The sequence below is a fragment of the Nothobranchius furzeri genome, chromosome 4 (genome assembly GCF_043380555.1).
Source record: "Nothobranchius furzeri strain GRZ-AD chromosome 4, NfurGRZ-RIMD1, whole genome shotgun sequence".
NCBI classification, from domain to species: domain Eukaryota; kingdom Metazoa; phylum Chordata; class Actinopteri; order Cyprinodontiformes; family Nothobranchiidae; genus Nothobranchius; species Nothobranchius furzeri.
In genome coordinates this window covers 19,517,034-19,531,400 of record NC_091744.1, presented here as the reverse complement: position 1 = coordinate 19,531,400, position 14,367 = coordinate 19,517,034, and the positions used below count along the sequence as shown (strand labels likewise).

Genomic DNA, 14,367 nt, shown 5'->3' with positions numbered 1-14,367 from the left:
TCCCTATGTAATCCGATTAATCGATTAATCGTGTCGAGACCCCATCCGATTAATCGATTATCCAAATAATCGTTTGTTGCAGCCCTAGTGTCCAGTATAAAGCTCTGACGTTCTGATGGGAATCATTTCTTGATTTAGTTACCTCTGCGATGTGCGTAAATGTCAGCTCATCCATGCGCATCAGTGTGCGTCGGGGTAATTCTTTCAAAACAACCAACATCCTTGAGTTTATCCGTCAAAATAAACAGTCAAATGGAAATATCTGTAACCTGCCATTTAACTGTTTTACCTTCTTGTGAAGATTGTTGCAAAGAGAAACAACTAAACCTGATTAACCCCAGAGCCGTGCGCACTGCGCTGTACTGACTGTAAATGAGGGGGACAACGATTTAATCGGATCCTTCTCTTACCTTTTCAACATGGTTTAATGTAAAGTTTCATTCAGTACAAACTTTAGTTACACCAATCTAACGAGACAGAGCCTGGATTTGTATTCTGAACAGTTTAAACATGTTTAAAACGGAGACGTGCGTGACGCGTCTAAAATTTGCACCTGCTCTGCTATTATGGAAATTAAACTAACAAGATGAATAACATGAACTTATTTTAGGCACAGACAACATCTCCCACACTTTTAAAAAGCTTGCAACGCGCCTGCCACCAGTGCATTTATTTCTACTGAGAAAGGTGTTTACCCAACTAACGTCAGACGTGATATGATAATGGATTAAATTGATATGGCGTGATAATAAAAATCTAAAGATAAAAAATCAAATAAATAAAAAAAGGCCAAAAAACCACAAAAGCAGTGTAAAGGCTAGAAACGTCAATAGTAATCCCACATGATCAGTTTTCAATCGTGCGCTAGTTGTTGCAACCAGAGGCTTCACAAAAATGGGCATAGTTTCTCGCTCTGCCCTGACTCCAGTTGGGTTTGGAGTGAGGAACCCACTCAAACTGGGCAGCAACGCTCTCCATGTATTCTTGTCTATGGCTTTTATATCCTCAAACAGGCGCACTGGAGTTGTCTTTCTCCAGAGAACGACTTACAAGACATTCATTCCTGCAAGAGAGCACAGCAAATATTAAAACTATGAGTGAAGTTGACCTATAAAACAGCTTTGTTTATATATGTGTCTGCAGTCATCTGTGTCCAGCACCGTTAGCCAGCAGGGTTTACTGAGGACGGCTCCTGTTGCAGTCTCCAGCCCCGCCCCCATCAAGGCTGTTTCATCCTCGGGACCCAAAACCAACTTGGCTGTGCTCAAAGCCACCGCTGCAGAGGCAGCTTCTTCCTCTGTCAATGATAATGAGGTGAAAGCATCTCAACTCTAACGCACCTCTGACTTCTTTTTTACTCCTAAAAGTATTTACATTTTTCCAAAAGTTCACACACGTTTACCAATTTCCTCTGTTTTGTACCTGTCAGCAGCTTTGGTCAGAAATGCGTCGTGGGCAGATGTTGCGGGAGGATCTGAGACAGCGCAGGATGCACCTGGAGTCATTGATGGCTGAACAGCAGAGGCGTAGTGGTCTCTGCGACTCACCGTGTCAGGCTGAAGACCAGGAGGACAATTCTGTACAGCCTCTCAACAGAGATGAAAGGTGGAGGACGTGCCTCCAAACAGCGGCTGTGAAACTTTTATAACTTTCCAGTTTATTTAGAAGTTTGAAAGGAGATAAATTGTTAGGAATGAACAACGGCAAAATTGTTAGATTTTTCAGTTTCTGTTTCTGTCTGGTGTCAATGCTGAGTGACAATCTTTCCTTTTTGTTTAGAACAATGGCCACCTGGGGTTCCAGTTCAGACCACCTTGATGATGACGATGAAAACGCTGATGATGAGTATCGCTCAGAAATCTGTGCTGAGGAGGAAGAGGAGCAGGAAGAGTGTACCGAGAGCAGCTCTGATGATGACGTGCATGTCTTCTCACCAGGCATGAACCAGTGTTCCCACTGTAACAGGAAGAACCAAGGAAGGTCTGACCACAGGTGGAGCCTCACACAGCTCAAATCTGTTACTTTACTTAAATTAATGAGCTCCTTTTTGTGCTTGTGTACCTTCAGCAATCTGAAGCCTCCAGCAGCCTTCTCAGGTGAGAGCTGTGACCACCTTCACAACAAGACTCAGGTGAAGCAGCAGTCCAGGCCCTCGAACCAGTCACCCAGCCAACATGGAAGCATACGTCGACAGGAGAACCTGCGCTGGCCTTCTGAGCTCTCCTTTGTTGATGGTACTCACCACTTCCAGGAGCAAATCAGCCAACTGCAGAAACAGCTGGACTTCAGCACCAGCATGTGTCAGACTCTCCTGCAGGACCAGCAGGTTTGCTTACTAACAAATCCACTCCTGTTAGCTTCGTTAGCATGTTTACAGGCTGGTCGGATTTCAAGGCCTCAGTAATAATCACAATGAGTTCAGGTTGTGTCCTGTCCCACAGCACAGGCACAGCATGAACTCCGATGAGTTCAGGCACCAGTTATTACTTAAACCCCCAACAGGGCCTGGGGGGTCAAACTGAAATTGTCCCCCTAGTGGCTGGTTCTAGCATAAGTTCAGATAAAAAGACCTCAGATACATTTTTAATTGTGGTTCTTACCTTGCTGCTAAACAATATTACCTTCTCTCGGCTCGTCAGTCATCCCTAAGCATTCTGGTTTTGAGAGGTGATTAGTTATTTATTCTTACCTGCTGATACCAATGTTGGCATAATCTGAGTAATCTCAAAGGACTACAAATAAGAAATGCCTGAACAGTTTGGATTAACTTGAAAGTTATGATTCTTAAAAACTTCTTGCTGGAAAATGTGCCCACGTAGGTGCATCTACCAGCAAAAGCTGTTCTAGGCTGGACTGGTGGGTCAGAAACAAAAGAGTCATATGTGCCTGCCTCCACAGACACTATCCTACATGCTGCAAACTCTCCTGACTGGTCAGAACAGTCTGTTACCCAACAACCTGTCATCCCCACAAGTCCAACTGGTCATGCATCAGCTGAACCAGTGCTACACCCAGCTGGCCTGGCAGCAAAATAACGTACAGAGGTAAAAGCTGTGGCATGACTAAGAATGTGTAACAGAATGCTTTCAGATGGTGCTTTTCCACCAGTTATCTGCTTGTTATTTCAGACTCAAGCAGGTCTTGAATGACCTGATCCACCAGCAGCAGTCTTCAGCAGCCGGCTGGCAGACCCAGAAGCGCGTCTCGGCTCACGAGTCCAGCCCCGGGCCCTCGGCGTCCCCTGGTGTCTTCCACCCGTACTCCTCTACTCTGCATCCCTCAGCTATCAACACGATGAGCCCTGCCTTGTCTCCATTCCCTCCCAGTACGATTATCTTATTGATTTAGAGTTTGACTTACCTTGTTTGAAAAATAACAGCAAGAAGAATAGAAAAAGTTTGTTGTTATTTTGAATTAAAAAAGCACGTGGATGACACACTTTATCTCAAGTTTATTACCTAAAGTTTGTTTTAATGAGTCTTGAGTTAATTCATTCTATTTTGCCTTACTCTTTGAAGGTTTTAACTTGCACACACCGTTCCCCACTGCGACAGGCGATTCCTTTCAGGGCGCGGCTGGTCCAGCTGCTCCAGAGTGTCAGAAGCTGCAGCTAGATCCCAACACGTCGGTTCAATTGGAGTACATGAGTTTCCCTCCGCCGCTGCAGCGCTCTCCTCTCAACACAGCGACAGAGAGAGGGTATGAAAAGCAAACATACGTTTGTTGCATCATTTTAACGCTATTTACACCCTTTTTCTTTCCTCTACTACGTCAGACCTGCTGTCCGACTTAACACTTCCTACACAAAGAACATAACTCGGCATCACGCGCCTAAAATGGAGCTTTCAGAGTCTCCCACTTCCTCTCCCGTTTTTGCCAAACGTCACTCAAGACAGAGAGCGTTTGACAAGGAGTCTCAGGGAAGCTTCAGCAGTATTCCTGACCCTGTTGATTCCACCACAGTCACAAAGGCTTTCAAGGCTGGGTGCAAAGCCTCGGCACAAGCCAACCTGGCCTCTCGGAGCAAGACTCCCAAGAATCGACGCCGCAGGAGCAAAGGCCACAAGAACATGGAAGGTACACAGCCTCTCAAATGGAATATAATCTCCATCTTTTTCGTTACTTGATGAATGATCGTTTGTTTATCCCCGGCTCCTCGTCAGGCCCCGACAGTGAAAGTGTGAGCAGCAGTGCAGACTTTGCCCAGGAGAGGGCAGCCATGTCTCATCACAGAGAGCAGAATCAGAGACTGTTGGAAAAACTGACTCAAGAAAAACTGGACAGCAAAGCAAAACTCGGGAACAAAAGAAACGACCTCTCCTCCGGTACAACTTAAACTCCTAGAGAAAATGATGTTCACGTCTGTTCTCTTCTTCAGTCTGTTCTGCAAATTCATGTTTTAATTTAATCCATTATCAAATTGTACCTCTCTTTTTAGTTAGTTCTTACTCTTCTTTTAATCATTTGTTTTTTAGCCTGTTTTCCATTACTGCCTCGTTCATTTTTCAAAGTTTCGGTTAATTTGTTACTTTGAATTTATCTTACTCACAGCCTATGCTTGGAGAACACCCTTCCTCTCTAACAGAATTGCATGCACAGAAGCACCAGGTAAAGTTTAACCCCACCTCCCTCTAACCACCGTCCATCATCCAATCAGGATGTCCACAGAGCCTTTCCCTGTGGGGCAGCTTGTCTTTGATCACATCACTATTTGCTTTACTGTTTAACTTTTCCCATCCTCATTTAAAGGCCCGCCCTAATCTCACATCGTGAAATCTGATTGCAGATGCGAGCAGCGACTTCTCGCTGTTCGAAGCACTGAGGGAGACCATTTACTCTGAGGTGGCCTCTTTGATTTCCCAGAACGAGTCGAGGCCTCACTTTCTCATCGAGCTCTTTCATGAGCTGCAGCTGCTCAACACGGACTATTTGAGACAGAGAGCTCTCTTTTGTCTGCAGGTGAGTCCAAAGTCTGAGTTACTCTCCTGCTGTTTGAGGTGTGATCTAGTTACTTTATGCTGAATTCAGATTTGAGGACATTTATGGTGTCCATGTGATCATAACCAGACACAATAAGGCAGCTGGGTTCCAGTTACAAACGGGGTTGTCACGGTGTGAAAATTAAACCTCACAGTTATTGTGACCAAAATTACCACGGTCTTCGGTATTATCGCGGTATTTTTTTTAACGTGCTACATTTTCACACAACTAAATAAACCCTATATCAGGAGAATATTGTCCTCGGTTTGTGTTCCAGTGAGCTTTGCAGATGTGGGGAAATGTCATCAGGCAGTAATCATTGTTAAATTCATAATTATTCTCGGAGAGAGACCAACTCTTATCTGCCCCTGGGAGCCCCGTAATGCATAGCGTCATTTCAACATGGCGGTGTCCGCGACACGGTTTATTTGCAGGTAGCGGCGCTGCGGCTGCTTTATATAGCGACTCGTTGCATTCTCTCTCAACTCAAATCCTCGGATCACGCATTTTAGCTAAAACGCTAACGTTAGCTTGCCTTGCGTTGACTGTAGAGTTGTGGGTGATGGTCACGCAGATGTATCATGAGATTTGAAGCGTTGCTGCCTTTCACAGACACTTTTTCTGCACGTGCTGCAAACAGGATAGCCGTCTTCTATCAACTGTCCCTCGGCATTCTTCAAATATCCAAAAGATGCCCGTACTTCCCACTTTGTCTTCTTTGAGGGATAAAAAATGTCCTGAGCGCTGCCGTCTCCTCCTTTGGCCATTATTTCAGCTTTAGCTTCAAGAAAGTTTTGGTTGTAAACAACAAAGCGCGCATGTGCCGCCGGCAACTTCAGCAGATGATACGGTGGCTGGTAAGGGTCACCGCGCCTACACCGCAGCCACGGTAAACCTACCGAGATAATATAGTTTTTAAAAACAAGACGGTTATTATTATTGTCCACGTTTTTACCGCTACACCGGTTACCGTGACAACCCTAGTTACAAACACAACATATCCTCCTGAGTCTTCCCTGTGTTTCCAACAGGACTTGGTGACGAAGCACCTGGCCATGAGGAGTGCAGCGGAGGAGCCGTTGCCCTCCCTCGGCCCTGCTGTGTGGACAGCAGGCTCTCAGTCTGAGCTGACACCCAGCCAGAGTCTGGTTACAAGTGATGAAGTGAGTTTTCCTTCCAGCTTGGCATTTTGACATTTTTATCTTTCTTTTCTCTTCTTGTTTTCGTCTCCATTATAAAGTCTGTCTCTGTGTCCCTATCATCCTCCCTCTTGTTTTAAAGCCATCTTTCATTAGTTTCTCCCTTAGCCTTGTCATCTTTTATCTTACTTTTCTTCTCTCTTGTCATCCTTTCGTGTTCCTTTATATTCAGATTTTAATTTTCCCTCCTCCTTTATTGTCTTTGAATTTCACATGACAGCAAAGGTCTCTCTCTCTGTCTCTCTCTCTCTCTGTCTCTCTCTGTCTCTCTCTGTCTCTGTCTCTCTCTCTCTCTGTCTCTCTCTCTCTCTGTCTCTCTCTCTCTGTCTCTCTCTCTCTCTGTCTCTCTCTCTCTCTCTGTCTCTCTCTCTCTCTCTCTCTCTGTCTCTCTCTGTCTCTCTCTCTGTCTCTCTCTCTCTGTTTCTCTCTCTCTGTTTCTCTCTCTGTCTCTCTCTGTCTCTCTCTCTGTCTCTCTCTCTCTGTTTCTCTCTCTCTCTCTCTCTCTCTGTCTCTCTCTGTCTCTCTCTCTGTCTCTCTCTCTCTGTTTCTCTCTCTCTGTTTCTCTCTCTCTGTTTCTCTCTCTCTCTTTCTCTCTCTGTCTCTCTCTCTCTGTCTCTCTCTCTCTCTGTCTCTCTCTCTGTCTCTCTCTCTCTCTGTTTCTCTCTGTCTCTCTTTCTCTCTCTGTCTCTCTCTCTCTCTCTCTGTCTCTCTCTCTCTCTCTGTCTCTCTCTCTCTCTCTCTCTCTGTCTCTCTCTGTCTCTCTCTCTCTCTGCCTCTCTCTGTCTCTCTCTGTCTCTCTGTCTCTCTGTCTCTGTCTCTCTCTCTCTGTCTCTCTCTTTCTCTCTGTCTCTCTGTCTCTCTGTCTCTGTCTCTCTGTCTCTCTCTCCCCCCTCCCTCCCTCCGTGTGTGTGTTGCTAGATTAGACAGGAGCTCTTTGTTCTGCTCCAAGGTCCCTAGAGTCGGTGCTAATTGGAAGCCAGGTCTTGAGGCGTCTAAATGTTGCTTGGGTTGAAGACGGCGAGTGAAATTGCTTCATTTAGCAAAGGAAATCACCATTTCCATGTCAGTCGAGGACAAACATGACCCCTGCTCTGTTTGAACCTGAAGCATAAAGCATTGTGCTCTTTTGCAGGAGGTGGTGGAGAAGAACTTGAGGCACGTTCAGGAGTTAAAGAGGAAGGGTGATACTGAATCTGTGGATAATGACAGCAACATGTCCACCTCCTCCATCCTGGAGCCTTTTGCCAACGATGACCTGGGTATAGTTGCACATGTTTGATAAGTGTGGGATGCTCAGTTGTTTTCAGACTCGTCTTGGAATTTGCTAAAGTGCTTTGCTCATTTGCTTTTTTCAGTGTTTTCAACATTTAAGTCGATAAATCAACCAGTTTATGCTGCAGGGCCTAAATAAATTCTACCCATCTTTATTTAACCCTTTAGTGTAAACTTGGTTGTTGCGGTTATCATTGCATTCTCCTCTCTTCCTTTTGGTCGGTTGGTTTCCAGTTTTCACACTCCTGTGTCTCCTCGCTCTCACGTCTGTGTTGCTCTGACAGGCAACACGGTGATTCATTTTGGCAATGTGGTGAGGATTAGGGAGTATGAGCGCATGAAGCTTAAAGCCGGGTTTAATCACTGCAACGCCAGCGCTGCAGGTGTGAACACTTCTGAGGCTTCAAACGCTGAACGTGCTTCTGCCAACCCCGCTGAACCGGTAGAAGGTACAAACCACACGATGCTGCTCGGATATGTGTGCAGAGACCTGATCAGGGCTTGGTGAAACAAACAAATGGATGAATTACTGATCCAAATGACATGATGTTTGCAGGAGCTGCAGCTGGAGATGTGCACTGCCCTCAGATCGACACCCAGCAGCTGGATCGTCAGATCAAAGCCATCATGACTGAAGTCATTCCCTTTCTTAAGGTAGAGCTGAACTTTTCATGCATCTGATTAGGTTCTCTTGAGCTATTCAACAAGTTGTTTCCTTCCACTGAATCAGGAGAACATGAACGAGGTGTGTTCCCACCAGCTGCTAACATCTGTGCGGCGCATGGTCCTCACTCTTACACAGCAAAATGATGACAGCAAGGAGTTTGTCCGCTTTTTCCACAAACAGCTGGGGGGCATTCTGCAGGTGGGATCTGTGCCCGAGGCCTTAAATTTGACCCTTACAGATTTGGGGAGATGAGACCTTTTTGTTCTTTTGTTCAGGAGTCTCTCAGTAAATTTGAGGGTCGTACTCTGAAGGACTGTGGCGAGGATCTGTTGGTGGAGATTTCAGAGATCCTCTTCAATGAGCTGGCCTTCTTTAAGCTCATGCAGGATCTGGACAGCAGCAGCTGTGGCAGCACCCCTGCTGCAAGACAAAGACACCAGACGGAAAAGCCCAGCAAGACGAATCACATTTCACAGGTTCTCTACTTTTCTCCTTTATTCCTTCATATCAATGATGTGAAATATTAATTAGTCTAAATTGAGTTTTCCTGCTTTTAGGAAAATGCAGAAGGTGGCACAGAGAAGTCGATTTCTCCAGCAACTGACGATGAAGATAAGGTGAGTCATTTTCACACTGATAGAGAAATCATTTATTACTATTCTAAGATCAATTTTAATCTTATAAAGTGATAAAAAATCATAATAAGATGAATTTATTACTATTACTAAAACACCTGTGAGGTGTGTTCTACATCAATGTTTCTCATTTCCTCAAGGACCAGGATGAAGCAGAGAAGGAGGGGAGCGCCACCATCCAGGAGCATTTCCTGCAGATGGAGTTGAAGAGCAGCGACGCCTCAGAAATGGAGGAGGAGGAAGACGAAGGGCAAAGTCAAGGAGCACCCCTGTCGATTAGTAAGAAAAAGTGTTTTCTTCTTCATTTTTTTCTACAAAAGGAAGAAAAACTGACTAAAAAATAGAAAACTGACATAGGTAAGCATCTGAAAATGGATGGATGATTTTTTTTTAAAAAGGGGTTAAAAAGACAAAATTAATGGTAACACTGTTCAATAAGGGTACTTCTAAGGCTTCCACGCGACCACCGGCTCCACTCTGCCTAGACAGGGTAGGAAGTGTTCACATTCACATAGACCAGATTTTTTATTACACCTTTATTTAACCAGATGAGTCAATTGAGAAGTCATTCTCATTTACAAAGACGATGTGGCCAAGAGGCAGCAGCAACAACAGACACATAGCTTTAGGGCTGCAGCTATCGAATATTTTTGTAATCGAGTACTCTATCGAATATTTTTTTCGATTAATCGAGTACTCTAATAAATTACCCTTTTGTATTTGTAAACCATTATATCAAATAGCATGTTATAATTATGAAAGACCTGTTAAAATGAGCAAGCAATTGCCAGTTATTCTTCAAGTTTTATTCAAAATTAGTTTTCAAAACTTCAGCACTTCAACTTTACTTCACAGTAAACAAATGGCTGTGCAAAAAATAAGTACACAACCTGAGCCGATTTTCCCCTCGTGCGAGAATCTGCTAGCCTGCAAGCCAGACAGAAACTAGGAGGATAACTGTTGAAGTAGCGCTGCGGGCGGCTGCGGCCCAAACAGAACCAGAACCGCTCACGGTGCATGTGCAAACAGCTCGCCGGCTGTTCCCTATTAACACACATCCGTTTTAATTTCAACACTTTTTTCTCACACAATAACAAGGATTGTCGAGAAAGCATGTTTGCCGTGGTTTTGTCAAATTATACTGATCACAAAACATTTATTTCTTTCGTTTTCCTCTCATAAATACCCATGTCCTCCTGCAGCAATCCCGAAGGACAACAAACATCAATAACACAATAAAAAGTCCTACGTTTTGTGTAAAAATGCTATTTTTTAGCACATTTTAAGTCCGACGTGTTGCTACCAGACGTACGGTGTGAGCTGAAACTGAGTGCTACAAACGAAAAAGTCGCACAGTGTTCGCAGAATATATAGAAATACAGGCTAAAAAGCATTATCTTGTAGAGGCTCCGAGTCCGCTTGCAGAAGTGACATTTACAGGTGCTGCAGCAGCATGGAGGATGTGGTGTTGTGGTAGGCTAAATCCATTTTACAGTATTTACACTGGAGTACGTTTTCCGCCTAACGACGTGAAAAATGGTCCCACATCTTGACATTTTCTGTCTTTTTCGCACTCCACCGGGGTCCATGTTGTCCGCCATGGCTTAAGAGAAAGTTAAGTTACATTCGCTACTCGCGTGTGCAGTCCAGTGGGCATGTGCGTCACTTATTTCAGTCCGGGTGAAACATGACCACGGGCGACTGCAAAGCCACGAATTAATTAAATATGAATTAAACGAATCCTCGAGGCAGAGAATTTGACTCGAGGATTTTATGTACTCGAATTATTCGAGGTACTCGAGGAATCGTTTCAGCCCTACATAGCTTTACATCAAAGTAAAACAGATAAGATACAAACATATAAAATCAAAATAACATAAAACAATTAGACATCAAGACAAAGGACTGTTCTCATAATATAATATGTACAAGCAATCAAAACATTTTCCAGCCCTCTTCCCAAGGCGGTCTGCTTCGGGCCGAACTGCTCCGACACACCTGCTGCTGACTGATTTGCTGTCTCAAATTCACACTTACCATCGGGGGAGCCTCTGACTGGCAGAATCAGCCAATGGGGGGCTTCCCGCATGTGCAATTCATCATCATTCTGGATGCTGTGGCGTTAACATGCCTCTAGTTCAAGTTCAAGTTTATTTATATAGCGCCAAATCACGACAAGAGTCGTCTCAAGGCACTTCACATAATAAACATTCCAATTCACAGTTCATTAAGCCAATCAGAAATAATGTTTCCTATATAAGGAACCCAGCAAATTGCATCAAGTCACTGACTAGTGTCAGTGACTTTACAGCAATCCTCATAATAAGCAAACATGCAGCGACAGTGGAGAGGAAAACTCCCTTTTAACAGGAAGAAACCTCCAGAGAATCCTGGCTCAGTATAAGCAGCCATCCTCCACGACTCACACACACACACACACACACACACACACACACACACACACACACACACACACACACACAGTGTCTCCAAAAGCAACGCTGTTCACCTTTCCGTGAGTCTTTAGCCCTGCCCGTGTGCTCGGAGATGCGCTCATGACCTCACTGATAAATTTGTGATAATTTTGGAGACTGCCCATATGCTCAGTCACATCCACCTTCCTAAAGATGTGTGCAACCAACCTGGCCAGGCTGGGGCCGACTGCGCGGCGTGGAGCCGGCGCTAGGGTGGGAGGGGTGACGGTGGCACAGGAGTTAAGTGCTCGCCCTGTAATCGGAAGGTTGCAGGTTTGAGCCCCGCTTAGTCTGTCGTTGTGTCCTTGGGCAAGACACTTAACCCACGTAGCCTGCTGGTGGTGGTCCGAGGGACCGGTGGCTCCAGTGCTCGGCAGCCTCGCCTCTGCCAGTGCGCCCCAGGGCAGCTGTGGCTACATCGTAGCTCATCCCCACCAGTGTGTGAATGTGTGTGTGAATGGGTGAATGACTGATTGTGTTGTAAAGTGCCTTGGGGGGTTCCAGGACTCTAGAAGGCGCTATATCAATACAGGCCATTCACCATTTAATGCAGTGGTTCCCAGCCTTTTTCCCAAGGGACCCCGTTTTTTACCAGTAACATTTTTGACGAGCCCCTCCCATTCTCTCTTCCAGTACAAACATTATTAAGAAATGATAAATAAACATTTTAATATGCTTTGATTCAATAGATAACAGTAATAGTAGGCTCCAGTACAGAACAAAGTCATTAACAAAACCAAACAGAGCATCATGTGCTTGACAGTTTGTATTACATTTCTGAACACATTGTTTCTTGTAAACACTGATAAATCAATCATTCCTTTCAATAAACGTTTGACACATAAAAAAATACACTGAGCAAAATGTACTTAAATGTGTATATTACTGTTTATACTAGATTATTTACTGTAAATGCTGTGATTAATCAACCAGTCCTATCTTAATGAACTTTTGACACTTGAAAATAAAACAGTGAGCTGAGCAAAATGTTCTTAAAAGTGTGTTACTTTTTCTGTACTAATTATTTCCTGTCTTAATATCAGTAAACTTTTCACTCATGAAAAAAATGTGAGCAAAATGTAGGCTATAAACAAGTAATAAATGAAGTTTTAACCCCTTAAAGTGGAGAGGTCCTGGAAACCCACTGAGAGGCTTTGGCGCCCCCTTGTGGGGGTCGGGACCCCCAGGTTAGGAACCACTGATTTAATGCATTGTTAAGCATTAATAAACAAAAGGATCCCTTTATTAATGTTTTGGGTAATGTTAACAGGTGTCCTTAAGGTTAGAAGGACAAAGGGCTTGGGGGTATCTGCTTAGCAGTGCATTACTTAATAATAGTTTATTACTTAATAATGCACCAAGTAATGTTAGTAAAGGGACCCTTATTGTAAAGTTTTAGCAAACATAGTTTCTAAAGCCAGACTTTGTACTTGTTTTTTGGAAGTTACTGCAGAAAAAAGGCTATTTGTTTTTCTTAGGACATACATTTGACTCTTAAATACATTTTCTGATTCTTGCGTGAGATCCTGACAAACTCTTCATTTGGTTGCTTGTCAGACCTTTCTAAGGCAGAGACCCAGGCTCTGACTGACTACGGTAGTGGGGAGGACGAGAATGACGAGGAGGAGATGGAGGAGTTTGAAGCCGGACCCGTAGACGTCCAAACATCCTTGCAGGTTTCTGCTGATGGACAAGTAGAGCAGAATATGGTCAGCCATATTCTTTTTAAAATGTTTTTCAATCAATCAAAGATACTTTATTAATCCCAGAGGGAAATTAGAGTTTCAGTACACACAATTCAGAGATCAGACATACATGGGCAAGACACATGACAAGAATTGGTGACTGTGGTCATTCGCAACCTGAGTCGCGCTACCTTAATAGAGATAAGAGGGTTACATGAGGATTGGTTCAGGTGGAGGGAAAAAAAGGCACTTCAGAGCGACTCTCGAGCAGGAGAGCAGCTTTGCTTTGCAAAAAAAAAACCCACCTCAGACAGATATGATTCAGACTTCAGACAACATAAGTGTCCGCTAGGAGGGGTGGTGGGTTGGGACTATCCCAGCTTCAGCTCCTGCAGCCACGATGAAGCAGCGCATGTCACCTCGGTGTGGATGGAGGGGGAGCATTTAGGGTTGGAGGGTTGCAGTGACCCTGGATGTTTCAGCGGCCTTCCCGCTGTCCCGCACAGGGTGGGAAAGGAGGCAGAGTTGAGTTGCCATAGCGACGGCACATTCCTCATATCTTCTGGGGGGGGGGGGGGGGGGGGGGGGTTTGTAGCCTTGCAGGCTCGAGGACGCCAGATTCCGATTAGAAATTGTTTTGGGGCCAGACAGATAATTTAATCTCTGTCTAACAGTCTGCTGGTCCTCTCCGAATCCTAATAGTAATGGACGTTAATCTATCCCAATCCGTGCCGATTTGTCCACTCTATCCTTAATGGCATCCATCTTTGTGCCAATGAATGAATCTCGGACAAAGTCCCAAGCTTACGATTCATCCCGACATTTATGTGAGTCTGTGAATTCACAGCGCGGTGCAAACCATCTCTGAGCACCGGGATCAGGCCAATATTCCTCGACAGCTCGTTAATTTTCCGGTAAGCCAGGTAGCCTCCAAGGCCAATGAGCAGGAAACCCGACACCAACACCACGAATATCCACAAATAACGTCACACCTTGCATTATTGAACACCCTCTTTCTTGTATGACTCATGCAGTTTTGCTCCCTTCACTTCCAGGCTACAAACAGCAGTGAAATTCGGGAGATAGAACCTGAGCAGAACTATAACGGTGAGCTCTACTCAAAACAAGCACTTTGCTGAAACTTAACTAGATATTAATCATTTTCAGAGTAATTTGTCTTGCAGAGATAAACAAGTCAGAGGAGGCTGTTGTGGATTCCACTTTGGAGGAGCATCCAGATGTGGAGCGCCAGAATCCTGAGGAGGACAGTGAATTAGAGGTGGCTGCTGCTACAGAGGAACCTCCTGCAGGGGGTCCAGATGTCCCTAAGGAGTCGGTGACTACTAGCAGCCCCGACACAGACTCGCCTGTTCTTGTCAGTGTGGATGTAAGAGCAGGTTGTTGATTCCTTCATTGATGTATTAGCGGAGGTCAGGTTTTTATGTTACTTTTATT

At 44.6% G+C, this 14,367-nt stretch overlaps 1 protein-coding gene across 10 annotated transcripts in view; it reads left to right on the top strand.

Annotated features, from left to right (window-relative positions):
• Positions 1 to 14,367, top strand: part of pcm1 (pericentriolar material 1) — a 38,545-nt gene that overhangs the window by 23,179 nt on the left and 999 nt on the right. For 5 of the 10 annotated variants that reach the window (XM_054743821.2, XM_054743816.2, XM_054743814.2 and 2 more), the window contains exons 16-37: positions 1,144 to 1,314; positions 1,430 to 1,605; positions 1,780 to 1,980; positions 2,068 to 2,326; positions 2,899 to 3,044; positions 3,129 to 3,325; positions 3,519 to 3,699; positions 3,776 to 4,077; positions 4,164 to 4,325; positions 4,552 to 4,608; positions 4,787 to 4,959; positions 6,012 to 6,143; positions 7,312 to 7,438; positions 7,736 to 7,900; positions 8,008 to 8,105; positions 8,182 to 8,316; positions 8,394 to 8,594; positions 8,676 to 8,735; positions 8,894 to 9,032; positions 12,785 to 12,936; positions 13,968 to 14,019; positions 14,097 to 14,299. In XM_054743821.2, the coding sequence (XP_054599796.1) occupies positions 1,144 to 1,314; positions 1,430 to 1,605; positions 1,780 to 1,980; positions 2,068 to 2,326; positions 2,899 to 3,044; positions 3,129 to 3,325; positions 3,519 to 3,699; positions 3,776 to 4,077; positions 4,164 to 4,325; positions 4,552 to 4,608; positions 4,787 to 4,959; positions 6,012 to 6,143; positions 7,312 to 7,438; positions 7,736 to 7,900; positions 8,008 to 8,105; positions 8,182 to 8,316; positions 8,394 to 8,594; positions 8,676 to 8,735; positions 8,894 to 9,032; positions 12,785 to 12,936; positions 13,968 to 14,019; positions 14,097 to 14,299 (3,489 nt within the window). Of the gene's footprint in view, positions 1 to 1,143; positions 1,315 to 1,429; positions 1,606 to 1,779; positions 1,981 to 2,067; positions 2,327 to 2,898; positions 3,045 to 3,128; positions 3,326 to 3,518; positions 3,700 to 3,775; positions 4,078 to 4,163; positions 4,326 to 4,551; positions 4,609 to 4,786; positions 4,960 to 6,011; positions 6,144 to 7,311; positions 7,439 to 7,735; positions 7,901 to 8,007; positions 8,106 to 8,181; positions 8,317 to 8,393; positions 8,595 to 8,675; positions 8,736 to 8,893; positions 9,033 to 12,784; positions 12,937 to 13,967; positions 14,020 to 14,079; positions 14,301 to 14,367 lie in introns of those variants that run through there. The other 5 variants (XM_054743817.2, XM_054743815.2, XM_070550182.1 and 2 more) reach the window with 5 other exon arrangements.